The 15,261-nt window shown below is 38.7% G+C and overlaps 2 protein-coding genes across 8 annotated transcripts in view; one reads left to right on the plus strand and one right to left on the minus strand.

Annotated features, from left to right (window-relative positions):
• LOC146460361 (oxidoreductase NAD-binding domain-containing protein 1-like) lies at positions 1-11,871 on the minus strand. Of its 7 annotated transcripts, XR_014857715.1 has the most exons (8): positions 11,651-11,871; positions 8,556-8,658; positions 7,318-7,427; positions 6,693-6,834; positions 6,035-6,265; positions 5,114-5,219; positions 2,185-3,581; positions 1-1,800 (listed from the first exon to the last, which is right to left on the minus strand). XR_014857715.1 is itself a non-coding variant. In XM_085088562.1 (7 exons), exons 1-7 carry the CDS (start codon positions 11,734-11,736, stop codon positions 3,409-3,411), a joined length of 951 nt encoding a protein of 316 aa, XP_084944688.1. In that variant the 5' UTR covers positions 11,737-11,871; the 3' UTR covers positions 1,996-3,408. The 7 variants fall into 7 exon arrangements, 6 of the variants coding, with proteins under 6 accessions (XP_084944688.1, XP_084944690.1, XP_084944689.1 ...); XM_085088562.1 differs by lacking the exon at positions 1-1,800 and having other exon boundaries at positions 1,996-3,581; XM_085088564.1 differs by lacking the exon at positions 1-1,800 and having other exon boundaries at positions 1,996-3,581; positions 8,556-8,652; positions 11,651-11,865.
• Positions 11,817-15,261, plus strand: part of LOC146460362 (GPI-specific phospholipase A2-like PGAP3) — an 18,007-nt gene continuing 14,562 nt past the window's right edge. The window contains exon 1 of the mRNA XM_085088561.1: positions 11,817-11,941. Within this exon, the coding sequence (XP_084944687.1) occupies positions 11,889-11,941 (53 nt within the window). The 5' untranslated portion in view covers positions 11,817-11,888. The remainder of the gene's footprint in view (positions 11,942-15,261) is intronic.

The following is a 15,261-nucleotide window of genomic DNA, read 5'->3' on the forward strand; positions in this document are numbered from 1 at the left end:
TCCCCTTCTTAGAACTTTATTAATGAGGACAGACAGACCCCCTGGTCCACACCCGTTCCACACAAAGAGTTATGAATTCCGGAACTGCGTCTCCGGTACCACCGCCAACGTTTAGGCATTGAACGATGTGTAATAGCTTGCTCAACATGATATACAAAGTATTTATCACATCTGCGATTGTCGTAGGCTCGATTTGGGACGCTGTCTTAGGTCGTTTGCCCAAAACAGCTGCTGATATTAAAACTATTCTTGTGCAAAGTCTCGTGCATGTCCAAGAGCATGGAAATTTTGGAGACAGGGGTCACTTTGTTGCTGCCTCTTGTCATTCTATCTGCTGGCCTATGAGAGGGATTAACTAAGGTGAATGCTGATCTCACCGTTAATTACATTGTATAGGGAGGGATTAACTAAAGTAAACAGGAAAAACGTTTGCTGAGCTCACCGTTGTAAAACTCGAGATCACGTTTACACCTCACACGTGCGTTACACTGTTGGTCCAAGTTGTTGAAAACACGGCATCAGTGAACACCGCAATCAAACGCGAAGGATAAGAAACGAGAGCTCAAAGGTTGTAAGTTTTGTGAGTCTGAGAGTTTACTAAATCATTTTTTTAATATGGTTATACTAAAAACGTTTAAGAAACCATAGGGTGAATCAATTCTCCAGATGCAGAACTAATGTCACCTAGTTTTAGTGTCATTATGAATACCCAATAGCCAAAAAACGTATTTGTTTTAACGGAATCGGTTTGTTAACAATAACCCTACTATAGTGCACAGAAACTACTTCTAATTATGTTTGGCTGCGGATGGCTAGGATGGAAGTGGATTGCAACTTGAAAAAATTGTTGTTCCTGTGTATGGTTGTTCTTCTTACGAGAAAAACCTTAATATTTTTTTGACGATGTTGTAAGAGCAATTTCAAGTTACAAAACGGGTTTTTCGTCAAATGTTTGATCAGTTATGATCAAAATAAAACAAAATTGTCGTGACAGTGTTCCTTTAAACAGGAGACTTAGATACACAGCATCGTTACACTGGTTCAAAAAAAAAAAAAAAGTAACTCGAATCTTTTTTTTTTTAGGAAATCGTAAAACGATTGAGTACATTCACGGTCTCGCAAAAAAAAAAAAAAAAAAAAAATGCAACCTTTCAAGTCTCAAAGTACAAACCTTCACTTTAAAGGACTCAGTTTTCCGCTTGGTTTTTTTTTTCTTTTAAACGTTTGACTGCGGTTAAGGTTTAGTGTGAACTTTGTTTCCGGCTTAAAATTAGTGGTATTATTAAAGTTATGAATCTTTTCCCCACTCATTTCAGAGGGTTGCCAATCGTTTTATTACTAAAACCCAAAACAATGCTGGAGGTCGTTTCTCGAAAGTCCCTGTAACTTACCGGGCCTGATATACAAGTATATTTTTAAATGTTTTTTTTTCGCCGATTACACAGTGATTACACACATGGAACTTAGCCAATGTTCTCATAGAATTAAAAGATTTTAAAGTTTAGTATTCAAAGCTAACAAATATTGTTTCTATTAAGAAACATTTATCATCAAAGACACTTATCGAGACCGATAAGTTACCGGGGCTTTCTAGAAACGGGCCCCTGATTGTTCCCCAGTGTTGTCATTAATACTGCACCCACGTTTTATTTCAAACTACTTTAGGCCATTTTTCTAGTATCATCCAGAAAAAGGATTACCGGCCACCTCATTAAGCGTTACAACAGTTACAAATTAGTCTTTTCGTTTTTCAAGATGGGCAATATGTTTGGCATGAAAAACCCTGTCCCAAGCGGGCTCCTTTCGTGTGTTGTATACAATTTTGTGTGTGCGGGCTGTATTCAAACACTTACCAGATTTATGTTCGGCTTATTGTTTTAATATTTTAGATCATTCTTCCACCAATTTTCAGCTCAAGATAAAAAAAGCTATTCATATTCAATGGGAACAACCTACCCTAAGCCAACAATTGTACCATGTAAATTTAACACTCTCTTTATGGTCACACATTGTCATGTATTCTTTAATCATTCTGTACAGTTGTTTTCCTCATAATTTAGCATTTCTGTGTACTTATTACAAATTCAACTTAATTTCTACATTACGATTTAAAACTGAAGATGACAGAAGATCTATCCAAACATGTCTTTACAATCAAAAACTGATGTGGCTTAACTGAATTACCAATCAACAAAGACTTCTACAGAAAATTTTTGCCCTTCAATTTCGACTCATATTTTCCTTTACCATAACCTTAAAAATGGCGTTTAAAAACTCTCATTGACAGCCAGATGAAAGTGTCAGTAAACGTTTAATCTTGGAGTGCTGTTGATCAGCTTTCTAACAACCGGGCCCTGGCATAAAATCGCGACGTGCGTGAACAAAACATCGATTACAGGAAACACCCACATTTAATAACCTACTTTTTCTAGCCTGCAGATCAGGCGTTATTTTTTGCGTTTTTCAGGCCCTTCCCGTCGCGCGTCACTCGCGTCTTGCGCTCGCCTCCGGCGTGCTTGCCTCCGCTCGCCTGAAACAACAAAAAAAAAAAAAAAAAAAAAAAGAAAAAAAAAAAAAAAAAAAAAACGCCTGTTCTGCACTTTTTTCAAGGTCACCCAGAACAAGTCTTCATATATTTATTGTAAGGCTCTTATATAACAGGCCCTAGTTGTTCAAAGAGCGGATAAGTTGATATCCAGCGGATAAAATGTATTGGCTGGAGTACATTTTATCCGCTGGATAGCGATTTATCCACTGGATAAAGTTATCTGCTCTTTGAGCAACCGGGACGAGGTGTCTAAAATGACGAATTTCAGCCTCGAGGTTCTTAATCCACTTGTTCTTTTATGCGGGTGTTTACTGTCTATATTTAAAGGGACTACTGGCAGTTTGCATGTGTGTAAAATCAACGTCACGGTTCTCTTGACAAAAACTATGTTAACTTAAATCCCTTTTTAAAGGGGCACTGTCACGACGATTTTGCTGTATTTTGCTCAAAACTGGCTGCTCAAATATTTGACAAAGAACCTGGTTTGTAACACGAAATTGCCTTTCTTGTCCTTGGAAGAACAAAGCCATAATCAATTTTTTAGCGACTTCTCTACAATACACAGAAAGAACCTGAATAAAATTGGCCAATTTTTTCAAGTTGTTATCCAATTCCATGCGAGCCATCCGCAGCCAAACGTGATTAATAGTAGTTTCTGTGCACTGGTAGGGTTATTTTTAACAAAACTGACCCATTATTTTAACGATTCCATTGAAACAAAAACGTTTTCTCGCTATTCATAGTGACACTAAAAATAGGTGACACTTGCCCCTCTCACCATTTCGGAGACGAAAATTATCAAAATTATTTGACGGGTTAAAATTATCCCTTCAATAAATGTTAAAGCTAACTGCTAATCGCTACCACCATTTTTCAAAGTGTATTCTGTTCTCTGAAATGTTGAGCTCCCGCAAAATGTCCGTCATATTTTTAATCATAGGTGGGGGTCCACAGATGTAACACGTTAAATTACTCCTGTCCAGGGAAGATATGGCTTCTTGCAGACTTGGTTCATTTATACGACCGTGTTGACCTGAAATAAAAATAGACGGATTAAAAAGGGTGAAGGAATTTGTAAACAATACACCGTCTGGGTAATATTACAAAGCGAGACGGAAACTGGGACAAATTAAATTTCAACCCATGCGACGTCATTTGCAAACTTTCATTGATATCGGTTATTTCAGGTACCACATTTCGAGAACATAGCTTCAAGTAAGCCAACTGAAGTCTGCAAGAACTGTAGTTTTCATTTAAAATAATGCTCACACTTTAAGATTTTATCCACAAACGCAAAAGCTAGAACCACCCTGAACGGCGCCACTCAGGAATAGTCACACTTTAGGATTTCATCCACAGACTCAAAAGGTGTTCACCTTGAACAGCATACTAAACAGCACCACAGGCAAGCGCTGCCCAATTGCTTTCATTAAAACAGTCGCACTTTAGGATTTCATCCATTGAATCAAAAGGAGTTCACCTTAGACAGCATAATAAACAGGCCACAGCAAAGTACTGCTTAGTAGCTTTCGTTGAATGACTGGTCAAACTTTAGGATTTCATCCACGGATTCAAAAGTTAGAACCATTTTGTACAGCATAATAAACAACACCACAGGTAAGTACTGCTCAGTAGCTTTCATTTGAGAGGTCACAATTTAGGATTTCATCCACAGATTCAAAAGGAGTTCACCTTAGACAGCATAATAAACAGGCCACAGCAAAGTACTGCTTAGTAGCTTTCGTTGAATGACTGGTCAAACTTTAGGATTTCACCCACGGATTCAAAAGTTAGAACCATTTTGTACAGCATAATAAACAACACCACAGGTAAGTACTGCTCAGTAGCTTTCATTTGAGAGGTCACACTTTAGGATATTTCATCCACAGAATCAAAAGGAGTTCACCCCAGACGGCATAATAAACAGGCCACAGCAAAGTACTGCTTAGTAGCTTTCGCTTGACTGGTCAAGCTTTAAGATTTCATTCACAGATTCAGAAGGTAGAACCACCTTGTACAGCATACTAAACAACACCACAGGTAAGTACTGCTCTGGAGAGGAAAAGGATGAAATGAAGGACGGCAGGCACAGTAAGCTGAGAGGAAAGTAGGCCGCGGGAGAGAGGAAAGGGCAGAAACACATGATGTATCTTATGACCACAAGGTAATGATTTTGTTGACAGATCACTGACAGGCTAACTAAAACGGTATCAACTAGAATCTTCAAGAGCTTGTCTACTTGCCCTCCCCTTTTCACCGCCACCACCCTCTTTCCCTCTTTCTCCCGCCCCCAACCTCCCGCTTCCTGCACCATTTGGTGGAGAATAGAATGTCAGTAGTTTCGCAGACATTCTCTTGCAAAAGTAGCCTCCTATGCAGACGCTCTTTGGCTCGTCACGCATTCCTCCCCCTCCCCTCCCTATTAAACGATTTGGTGGAGAATAGAATTCTATTCTTCACCAAACCTTTAGGGAGGGGAGGAATGCGTGACGAGTCCAAACAGTGCCGCGTACGAGGCGATCACTTAAGACTCTTTAAAAGGAGTTAGGAATGTGTTTGACATACTTTGTATGCAGTCTGCAGACGTGCTATGATCGCAGGCTTTGGGTTTTGTGGTAAAAAACTTGCAGAGTATTGAAGGACATCTTTTTGAAATTTCCAAAAGGGAATCCTGTGAAAGGGAAGAAGATCACATGTCAATACCACAGAACTCTAACTAAAGGTGAAAAAAGTTAAGTAAAAAATTAAAACTTGCTGAGTGCAGCCTCTGAAAAAGGCTCCACAACCAGTGAGGAATGGGACCTTGAAGGGTACTCACGTGTATGTAATTAGTGATGGAGAGGTATATGCATGAATGAGGATACACTGTAACTTGTTGGGCCCCAAAAAGTCCCATTTGGCTAAAACTGTGCCCAAAAACGTCCAAAGGTGCAAAATATAATTCAAAAATTAAGTCGACTATTCCTTGCATAAAACCCTAAAAAAGAACCTTATACCATACCAAATTCTTTCCCCCAGCCAAACAAAGACCACCAGAAAATTTCTAGTCCCACACCACCAAAAAAAATCCTTAATGACAATATAAATTTCAAACCCAAGAAAGGCCTTTTCATCGCTAGTCTCCAATGTAGCCGTCATTTGGGCTCATGTGAAAAGCCCAAACGCCGGCTGCAAAGGAGACTATTCCATCACTAACATGTTTTTACAGTAATTGACTCATATTTAACCTGAGAATTTACAATCATGAAGTTAACCTTTGCAGTAAAACAATATTAATGCAAAAAACCTAATTTCAAGCAATCAAAACTGATGGCTTTAAAAAGTGACATACCTTGTGTCTGGCAATAGGAAATTATTCTGACATCTGCCTACATCTATGTACAGTAGTTTGCAAATATTTTACAACACTTAATTGCCAGGAGCTGCATGTGTGTATACATTTACATATTTTACTATTGTGAAGTCAGCATATACAAATGATTGTACCTTAAGAAGTAGTTCATCTATGTTCTTTGCACTAAATAACAGTACTGTCTTTCCAGTATATTTATTTGGCAGGTCACTGGAGATATCAGCCACATGTCGCACGATGGAAAACAGAGGATTTATACCAACACCACCAGCAATAAGAAGCAAATCTGAGCTTGGATCACCAGGCCTGGGATCAAAGAAAAAGTTTCCTCCAACTCTCATTTGAACTTTGCTTCCAACACAGCACTGTGACAGACATTAACAAAAAAAAAAAAAAAAAAAAAAGAGAGAGAGACAAGAAATTAGACAAGACAGGAGAGATGACTGAGGATGAGTCAGGTTAGTTCTCTTACATGTACCAACTGCTGACTGCATCATACCTACAATCCCGGTCAAATATATTTGAAACATGACCCGTCTCCCCCACTCACTGTTTACTCAAATATGTTGTTTGTTATCATAACCAATTTGTTAGAATGGAACTTGTTTTGTAGAGGAAACAACATTGAAAAGGGGAAGGGAGATAAGCTCTATTGAAATCATTTCATGGTTTTTAGTTGGGCAGATTGTAGCTACTGTGACAGGGTGGCCATTACAATACAGTATATATATATATAAAATATTGAGCTGAACAATCACTTTACTAAAGCAGTACACACTCACAAACACAAACCTTTGTATGGACCCACAATGCAGGGGGGTGTTCGCTTTCTTTGACAGCAAGATCTATTGTTTTTCTTTCTTTAAGTTCTTTGGGAGTGGAGCAAATTGAATATCCTCCCACAGTTGATAGCCCAGGAATGAAAAAGTCAACCCTAGCAAAAAAACAAAGTAACTTAATTATACATGTAAGCATTACTGATTACACAGCCACAAGCAATGCCATTAAGGAACTCAGGTCATAAAAGGTTTGTTCGAAGAGGACCCACCTTGTCTGGGGTAGCAGGGGTTATCAAAAACACTTACTATTTCATGAATATTACTGAGAGAAATTTATTGGCCTTAAAATTTGACCACATTGTTATCAGGGTCTTGACAATCTGCGAGCCAGGGAGCCATGCGAGGCAGACGTGCGAGGCACGCAAGTTAGCCTAAAAAGCACTCTGGTTAGCCTAAAAAGCACTCAGGTTAGCTTAAGTAGCTCCCCGGTTAACTTAATGGTTAGCATTTATGTTGGGGGTTGTTCGTGCCTTGCAAGCCTCGCATGTTTGGCTCGCACGGCTGGCACATTTGGCTTGTTGGCTCTCACATTGGCCACACTCTTGTTATCATTAGCATGCCTTTCTTTGGATGATTACCATTGTCCTGGCTTGAATGTAAATCTGTCATCTTCAACTTTTAAGCACAGCCCTTTCACAGTTTGTGACTGCTGAATGATTTCACTTACAGTGGCTTGTGCTACTATCTGCTGAAGAGAACAATTTACAAGTAAAACATAAAAAAAGCAAATAACATACAAAGTTGTCATAATAATTAAATCATGGATGCCCCCCAAATACTGATGAGCACACTCTGAAGAACTGAGGCAAGTATGAGAATCAAAACGGCCATCTGAGACCCTGAAGAAAAATTAAAGGTAACTTAACAACCTGAAGTCAGGATTGACCATGGGAACAAGGTTGATTGTTTTAAAATATACTGTATCTGATGCAGACCTCCAGGTACAGCCAACTCACACCTTGCAGACACCTTGCTATTAGGGACACCCCAATAATACGGACAGCATTTAAATCCCCAGCAAAAATAGATTACAGACGTTTGACTGAAATAAATTCCGCTGTTACACACTTTTGCTATTAAGGACACTAACTTGTGGTCCTGAGGGTGTCCGTCTGTAATTTAAGGATGTCAACTGAACATGTAAATGGGAGTACACCCTCAATGCTTGACTTGTTTCTTTTCAAGAAATGGAACACTTGTATATATCATTACCCTACAGGCCTCAATTTTGATGTGAAAAATAAGGTGGGGGTATAGGGCCAAGCCCCATGGATCGACCTTCCCTAGAAGTATGAATATCGGACCTCTGCTGGAGTTGTGCTGCACTGATCTTGGGTGGTCAGCTACCACAATAGCTGAAAAACCAAATGCAACTGGAGTTGTTTACCTTCCTTTTGTGCCCAAAACTAAACCAATTAACTCAAGCGAAGCATTTGTGGTTATCATGAGCAAAAGCAATCAGGCAAGCTTCCCACCAAATTATGAGTGCAACAGAAATTGACCACTGATAAGAATTTATTTAATATTGTTAATTTAACATCTCAGAAAACTTTTCTGTATTTCTCCAATTTCCTGTTGTCGTCGACAACTAGTTGTTACAGCTGCTGTAGTTTAAAATAAGTTGTTTTTCTTCTACATCTTGCCCCCTTTTTTTCTCACTTTATACCTGCTCCTGCCTTCTAACCTCACAATTAACTTTCTTATTTAAAAATTGATGTACATGTACCAAAATCACTGACTGCACCAGTATTCAGTTACAATATTTCTGATTAATGGCCAATTCCTAATTTTTCCCAGCTAATACTCAGACCATCACCTCCTCTCTTGTTGAACTCTCCGTCCTTTCAAGGTGTGTACTGTTATTACTGGTTTCCCCATCTGAACTGCTCGACATGGGTGCAAAAATGCTTAACCTGAAACTGCACAAACAAGGATGTAGTTGTAATCTCTGAAGACTGTTTGATCCAATTTCCAAACGCTAGCTGAGAAGGGGTTGGAAAAAAAAAGGCGCCGCCAAGTTTGTTAATTACCAACTTTAGTCTGAAGGTGTTGAGAAATAGGATGAAACGTCATCTTTTGAGTGTTTGATATTACATATACAGTAGCTTTTCAAATCATTTAATAATTCATGGAGAAATTACAAAGCATACAAATTGTACGTTCACCAAATTTTATGATTACAATTATTAAAAGATCACATCTCCAAATCTACTTCATGGTTGTGATTTCCTTTGTTTTCTCTTCATGAATTATAAATAAGGTTGAGAATGGCTTTCTCAAACTCATTACATTACAACTTCACGCCGATTTAAGTGCGTACCCCAAATTTTGGGGTCGATAAGTATTCATATATTCAAGCTATTGTTCTCTCTTTTGTCGAACAATTTCCGACAATAGAGCATGTTTCCAAAGATCGCAAAGCCTTTGAAGTAGGTGAGATATTTTATCTTTTGTTTTAGAGTTTTCTGCTGGCCTGTGGAAGCTCCCTGGGGAGGCTAGAGAAATGAGTCACCATGATCACATCGACTTGCAATGCTCCGCTCCAGTATCGCAAGTTTTAAAAACAACTTCCCGTCCTGCAAACTAACGAATAACCAATTAACAAACTTCGTTCGCTAAACGGATACATGGATTTGCCGATTTGTTTAAGAATGCGACTTCCACGCCGAGTTTCCCTTTTTTTCTTCATTTTTTGGTCTGATATTTTGGAATCTCTTCGCTAGAAGCAAGTATTTTAGAAACACAAACTTAATTACGATCGACTACGTCTTCACTCGTAACAAACAAAGCGCACAACATCAAATACCAGTTTGCTTACAGTGAATTACAATTGGAACTCTTTTGACTCTTTCATAGCTCCTGAGGTGCTTTCTTTAGGGAATACAAATCAGTGATTTAGCTTTTTCGTAAAAAAGTTATCATTAAACAGATGGTATTGATTTCCACGCATCGGTAAGATGATGATGCCATGCACAAATTTAATTAAGCATAATAACTTCGCCGCTCTAAGCACCGCTTGGCGAAAAATATCGAAACTCGGCTTACAGTGATCAAAACACCACGTTTAGGATCTCTTTTTAAAGCTCTCAAAAGACTCTTTGTTCACTGATATAAATAACAGCTTAAAGTATTTTGCGAAGAGCTTAAAACCATCAAATGTCTGCAGTGATTCCTCGCAGTTCCTATTGATAACAAGAACGAAGAAATACTCTCGCAACTTCGCGGCTCAAGGCTGCTTAATTAGACAATTGTTCTTGTCTTTTGAATTCGCATCTTGGTCTTCCTGCAAAGTTCTCACCTTTTCTCAACTGAGTAAAAACGAACTAATTTCGCTGCTGCCGAAGTGAATGCCCAAAGGAATAAAGAGAGCCTTCAGGCAACAAAATCCAGCGGAGTCACCCATTTCTCAATGACACACTTAAATCGGCGTGAAGTTGTAATGTACTACATTATCATTTTCAGGAAAACATGTATCACTTGCCATGTTATTCCCAAAAGTGATAAGTACAAATATATAACACTGAATAATAACTGGGTTTTCCTGTGAATTAAGTCTCATATGATTACCTTAATCTTTAATTAGACCTTTTCACGGTTTTGGAAGCTATGTTGACGGCTAGGCAAACACCTCTTGAAATAACAGTGTAATTGTACGGAAATCCGATGTCAAATAATTTTCATAAAACATTGCTTCTGAAAATTCATGAATTGTAAACATTAGGCACTAATGCAAAGGATTTTACAGAAAATAATAGCCTGCATACCTGGTGGTTTTGTTTGTGTGGGGTCAAAAAGCTTGGTGGCGAGTGGCGAAGCCACGAGAAAAACCGCTGGCCGGCTATCTTAGGTTTTTTTAATGCCGCCCACTTTTAGTGAATCTTGTCAACAATAATTTCAATATCAATAGGCGTAATGCGAGCTCCAACAATAATTACAATATCTGAAACAACAGTAAAGCCTCACCATCTTTGCACATAGATCTCAACAATGAGGACACACGTCTTCGCTAAGAGTATTTCTTCTCTCGCCAAAGCAAGACCGTGAAAATTATACTTTTACCAAAACCAGTCGGCAGAATTGCCACAGAGTAACTCCTTCACAGCCATTTCTTGCTCTCTCTTTAGGATAAATTCCCTGGTTTTGCTTTAAATATTTAGGAAATTTAGGGCTTGCGAAACGCTTTCTTCGATACTCATCATTCTTGATCGCACTCACATGCAAATGTTGTGCCTCAATCTCCCTTGGGACAACTGAGAAAGTTCAAGTAACATTTCATTGACATATGCTCAGATCTCGGCCAATCCGATTTTCCCGTCGCTCAGTGAATGGATTATTCAAAAATACCTAGTTTTCCTGCAGGCGGTTTTCCAGCTGCTTCTGCCCCATTCCTCTCGTGGCTTCGCTGCCAAGACTTTTAACCCCGCGCAAACAAAACCGCCAGCTACTCAGGCTAAGAAAATAACTGAGGAATGTGCATTGTAGCTGTGCTAGAAAGCATCTAGTTGTGTTTTGACATTTCCATACATTTTCTCTGTATAGTGACAGCAGCTGTGAACTGCTATTAAAACTAGTTTGCGGGGAAAAAAATACAGGGAAATGTATGGAAAGTTCAAAACACGACTGGACGTTTTGACTGGCACATCAGCTACATGCATCCTTCCAATTTTGTTCTTGAAACCCTTTTCCTAGTGCCAAAGGTTTCCAATTCATGAGTTTTTTCAGAAGCGATGTTTTATGAAAATTCTTTGACTCCGGATTTCCAAACAAACACTGTTCTTTCAAGACGAGTTTGCCTACTCTTCAAAATGGCGTCGAAAACCATTAAAGGCAGATTAATATAAGCTTATATACAAACAGATGATCTGACAGCCGGGAAGTCTGTACAAGGATCAATCCGTCAATAACACTAACCTTGATAAAAACGTCCTACTCTTTAACAGTAACTGCGAATGTGAAAAGATGCAAGCTAATCTCTGTGTACTCCAAGTACAAGCCATGCATTTATAAACGTTGAAACTAATCCATCAAAACTTCCTTCCTCAAAATTACATAAGCATTTGAGAAACGTCAGGCGTTCCTGGTAGAAAACAGGCCGGAGACTGGGTCGAGGCGGCAATTTTGTTCCCAGTGCCTTTACCAATATCCTGATATGCTTCATCCCAAAGCCCAGTTCCGCATTTATGCTAACACGGAAAATATGAGGTAAGATGTGTGATTTCCACAATAAGCTTTTTTTCAAATATTTACCTATTTGATTCCCAATCGGCCTATCGCTTCATTCATAATTCGTTACCAAATGGTGCAATATAAATGCCCAAAGCGTTTGAAAATCAATTAATGCAACATGTAAACGATCTTCATAAAATTGGAAACTTCAATGTGACATGTCACGCAAGCTGTTACGCTGTTTCCCACCAGAATTCATTTCAACATGATTTTTGAGAATGTAAGTTTTCTGCCCATCACATTTATAAACATACATGAATACAATCTACAGTTGCGGATCGAACTTTGAAGTTCTGGTTACAATGGTTTTGTATTGAACATACAAGAGCTATAGTCATTACCAAACAAGGTCCTTTCCTAATATTTGCATAGGAATTAGGATGCATGACTAGTCACGCGGATCATGCAACTTCGGAAATGGTAAACACAGGCGTCAGTTTAAATTAAATAATTAAATAATTCCGGTATAAACAATAAAATTATGAGCATTAGTCTTACTTTAGTGGAGAAATTTACTGCACTTTTTGTGACCCAACTGGGAAGTTGTTTATCACAGGGAAAATTTGCATAATTATGCTGGTGGTTCAGGTTATAAAGTATTGGCAGCCCAAGAATATTTAATAGGCACTCTATTTACAATGTAATTGGTGAGGTATTCTCGTAACCTTCTATAACTTGCAACTTGCAAAGTCACTTTTGGAAGTTGATGGTGGAAAAAAAAAGTCGTCTTTCCAGGGAAATACACGTATCTCCTTCGGTTTAAGTAAATTAAGTTTTCTCAATAAATCCAGGGGTTATCCATCTAGTAAAACAAAATATGATTGTTTATAAGACATAATCTGTGAAATATGATTTTGTTGCCAGCTTCATCTGCTTCAAGCGGATCTTGGGTCTTATAGGGGGCCTCGATCGATGGTAACGGTCGATATGTCGGTGGACTGACGGTCGATATCTCGGTCGAGCCTCGGTCGATAATTGGGGATGACTCGGTCGATGTTGTACCGATATGGCGGTCGGGAGTCCGGTCGTTTCGCTACAAAGTCGTTTCGCTACAAGTCGTTTCGCTGCAAATAGAAGTCGATTCGCTGCACATGTAAAGTCGTTTCGCTTCAGTGAAGTTGTTTCACTACAAAGTCGTTTCGCTACAGAATTAAACTTGAGTGTTCCCAAAGTTTTCGATCGATGGAATCATTTGTATTACCCAGTTTTCCCAGCTTTCGTATGTAACATGTAATATCTTCGGTGTAAATTTGGAGTATTCTATTGAACAAATTATCTCAAGCGGACTCGATCGATGGAATTGTGTTACCCAGTTTTCTCGGGGCCAAATAAGAACAAAGTTGGTCTTCGCATGTAATATGTTCGGTGAAAATGTGAAGACCTTTTGACCTGGTTTTCTGCACAAGCGGGCTCGATCGATGAAATTGCTATCGGTGTATTGCTATCTATATCGACCGAGGTGGCTGTCGGCCGATATAGATAGCAATACACCGACACTTCACCGACACATCACCGATACTTCATCGATATTTCACCGCTTACCGGTCGATAGTATCGGCCGATATATCGGTCAATATTCTATCGATATGTTTTATCGACACTTCGTCATTCACGTCTCGATCGACATTCGTGTACACAGCGCACCGATCTAACGGTCGTTATATCAGTTGATGGCCAATACAGTAACTACCGATAGTCGGTCGATAGTCTGTCGTTATCTCATTTTATTCTTCCACTATTGCATCATTTTACCATACCGTGTAGCATGAAAATTTTGCGGGTTCTAATTTGAGTTTAAAAGTGTTGACGGGCCTGCAAGACTCCTGCAGTTCGCATATAGATTGGCCTTAAAGCCTTTATAGCTTAGCTTTTACTAGAGTGTCTTTTAGGGATTTTCCTTTGCGATATGAAATGAGGGGAGGCTCCTTAAAGATATTTCTCAGATATGGTTGATTCTGTATAAGGTGCCATTTCCCCATGAGTGTGTTCTTGAGGTTGGGCAACGCAGGGTGGTATTACGTTACAAAGGGCAGTATTTTCCTACGTGCATTTTTGTTTCTCTGTTCCAGTGCTTTCTTTTTGTCATTGAAAATGACCTCTGAGAGATGTTTTTCTACAGTTGTAGCTGGGTAATCTCTATTCTTGAGGCGCGTTGCAAAAGCCTCATGTTCTCTTGAAAAGTTATTTCAGAGGAATTTGTTCTTAGAAGCGCTTCTACTTTGATAAATCCTTTCGTGACGCCTGGTGGGTCGCACGAATAGAAATTCGTGTATTGGAAGGTTTCTGTAGGCTTGAAGTGTGTTCGCACGTCAAGGATAGAATCCTTATTGATTCCGACACCTTTGTACACTATCGTGTCCAAGAATGTAGTTTCTGTTTCTGAGATTTCAACCGTGAATTTGATTGTGGGATGAAAATTGTTTGCCTTTAGAAGGAATTCTTCTATTTCGTTTCTGCTTGTATCCCATACTGATATGACGTCATCGATAACCCTTTTCTAAAAGATAGGCTTAATGCTACTCTGTCTGAGTATTTCTTTTTCTATTTTGGCCATGAAGGTGTTAGCAAAGGCTACCGCCATTTTCGTGCCCATGGCTGTTCCATGGGTTTGAAGATAATCTTTCCCGTTAAATTGAAACGAGTTTTCTTGTAGGATCAGACTAAGCATCTCGCTTAAAAACCTGGTAGGAACTGGAGGGTTTCCTTGGTGGAATATTTGCAGGAATTTACTTGGAGGTGATGGTATGGAGAGCCACACCCAAACGGGTGCTTTGTAAGGTTAATGGAAGACATTGCCGAGCAATACCCGCTTTAAAAAAGATCACAGAAACCGCAGCAATGGAATAAATCAAAGTTTTGTTAAAAGAAAATTAAAAGAAACGATGCATCTTAAATTGCGCGGTTCTTTTATCCGCAAATGGGCTTCAATTTTTAATAAAAGGAACTTTGACATTTTAAAATCGTTTTTGAGCTTTTTAGCGAATGGTATACTTTTTTTTTAAGGCAATACGCTTTTTGGAAGACAAACTTTAATAAATAGTATTAGGGGGAATAATTTGCATTGTCCATACTTATTCCAATGTAATAATTTTCAGTTTTCTTACAATATTAATACAACTGAGACAAAAAGTAAAGTACTTACAACCTGTAATTAACAAAATGCATGTATTTTGAAGATCCCCTGAAACCTTAGCAATGTATCAGTTTTTCGCGAAATAAAAAAACAAAAAAACAAAAAAACAAAACAGAACTTTACAGTTTGGTTTTCAGTTTCCACCTGTTGGAAACAATTTTGT

This window comes from Pavona decussata, unplaced genomic scaffold (genome assembly GCF_977016875.1).
Source record: "Pavona decussata unplaced genomic scaffold, jaPavDecu1.1 SCAFFOLD_214, whole genome shotgun sequence".
Classification (NCBI taxonomy): Eukaryota; Metazoa; Cnidaria; class Anthozoa; order Scleractinia; family Agariciidae; genus Pavona; species Pavona decussata.

Coding starts and splice junctions, on each gene's coding strand:
- LOC146460361 (XM_085088562.1), bottom strand. CDS start 11,736: ATGGCTTGTACTTGGAGTACACAGAGATTAGCTTGCATCTTTTCACAT. Junction 6,835..7,317: donor ACATTCAAGCCAGGACAATG/GTAATCATCCAA, acceptor TTTTTTTGCTAG/GGTTGACTTTTTCATTCCTG. Junction 3,582..5,113: donor GTCTGCAGACTGCATACAAA/GTATGTCAAACA, acceptor TTTTTATTTCAG/GTCAACACGGTCGTATAAAT.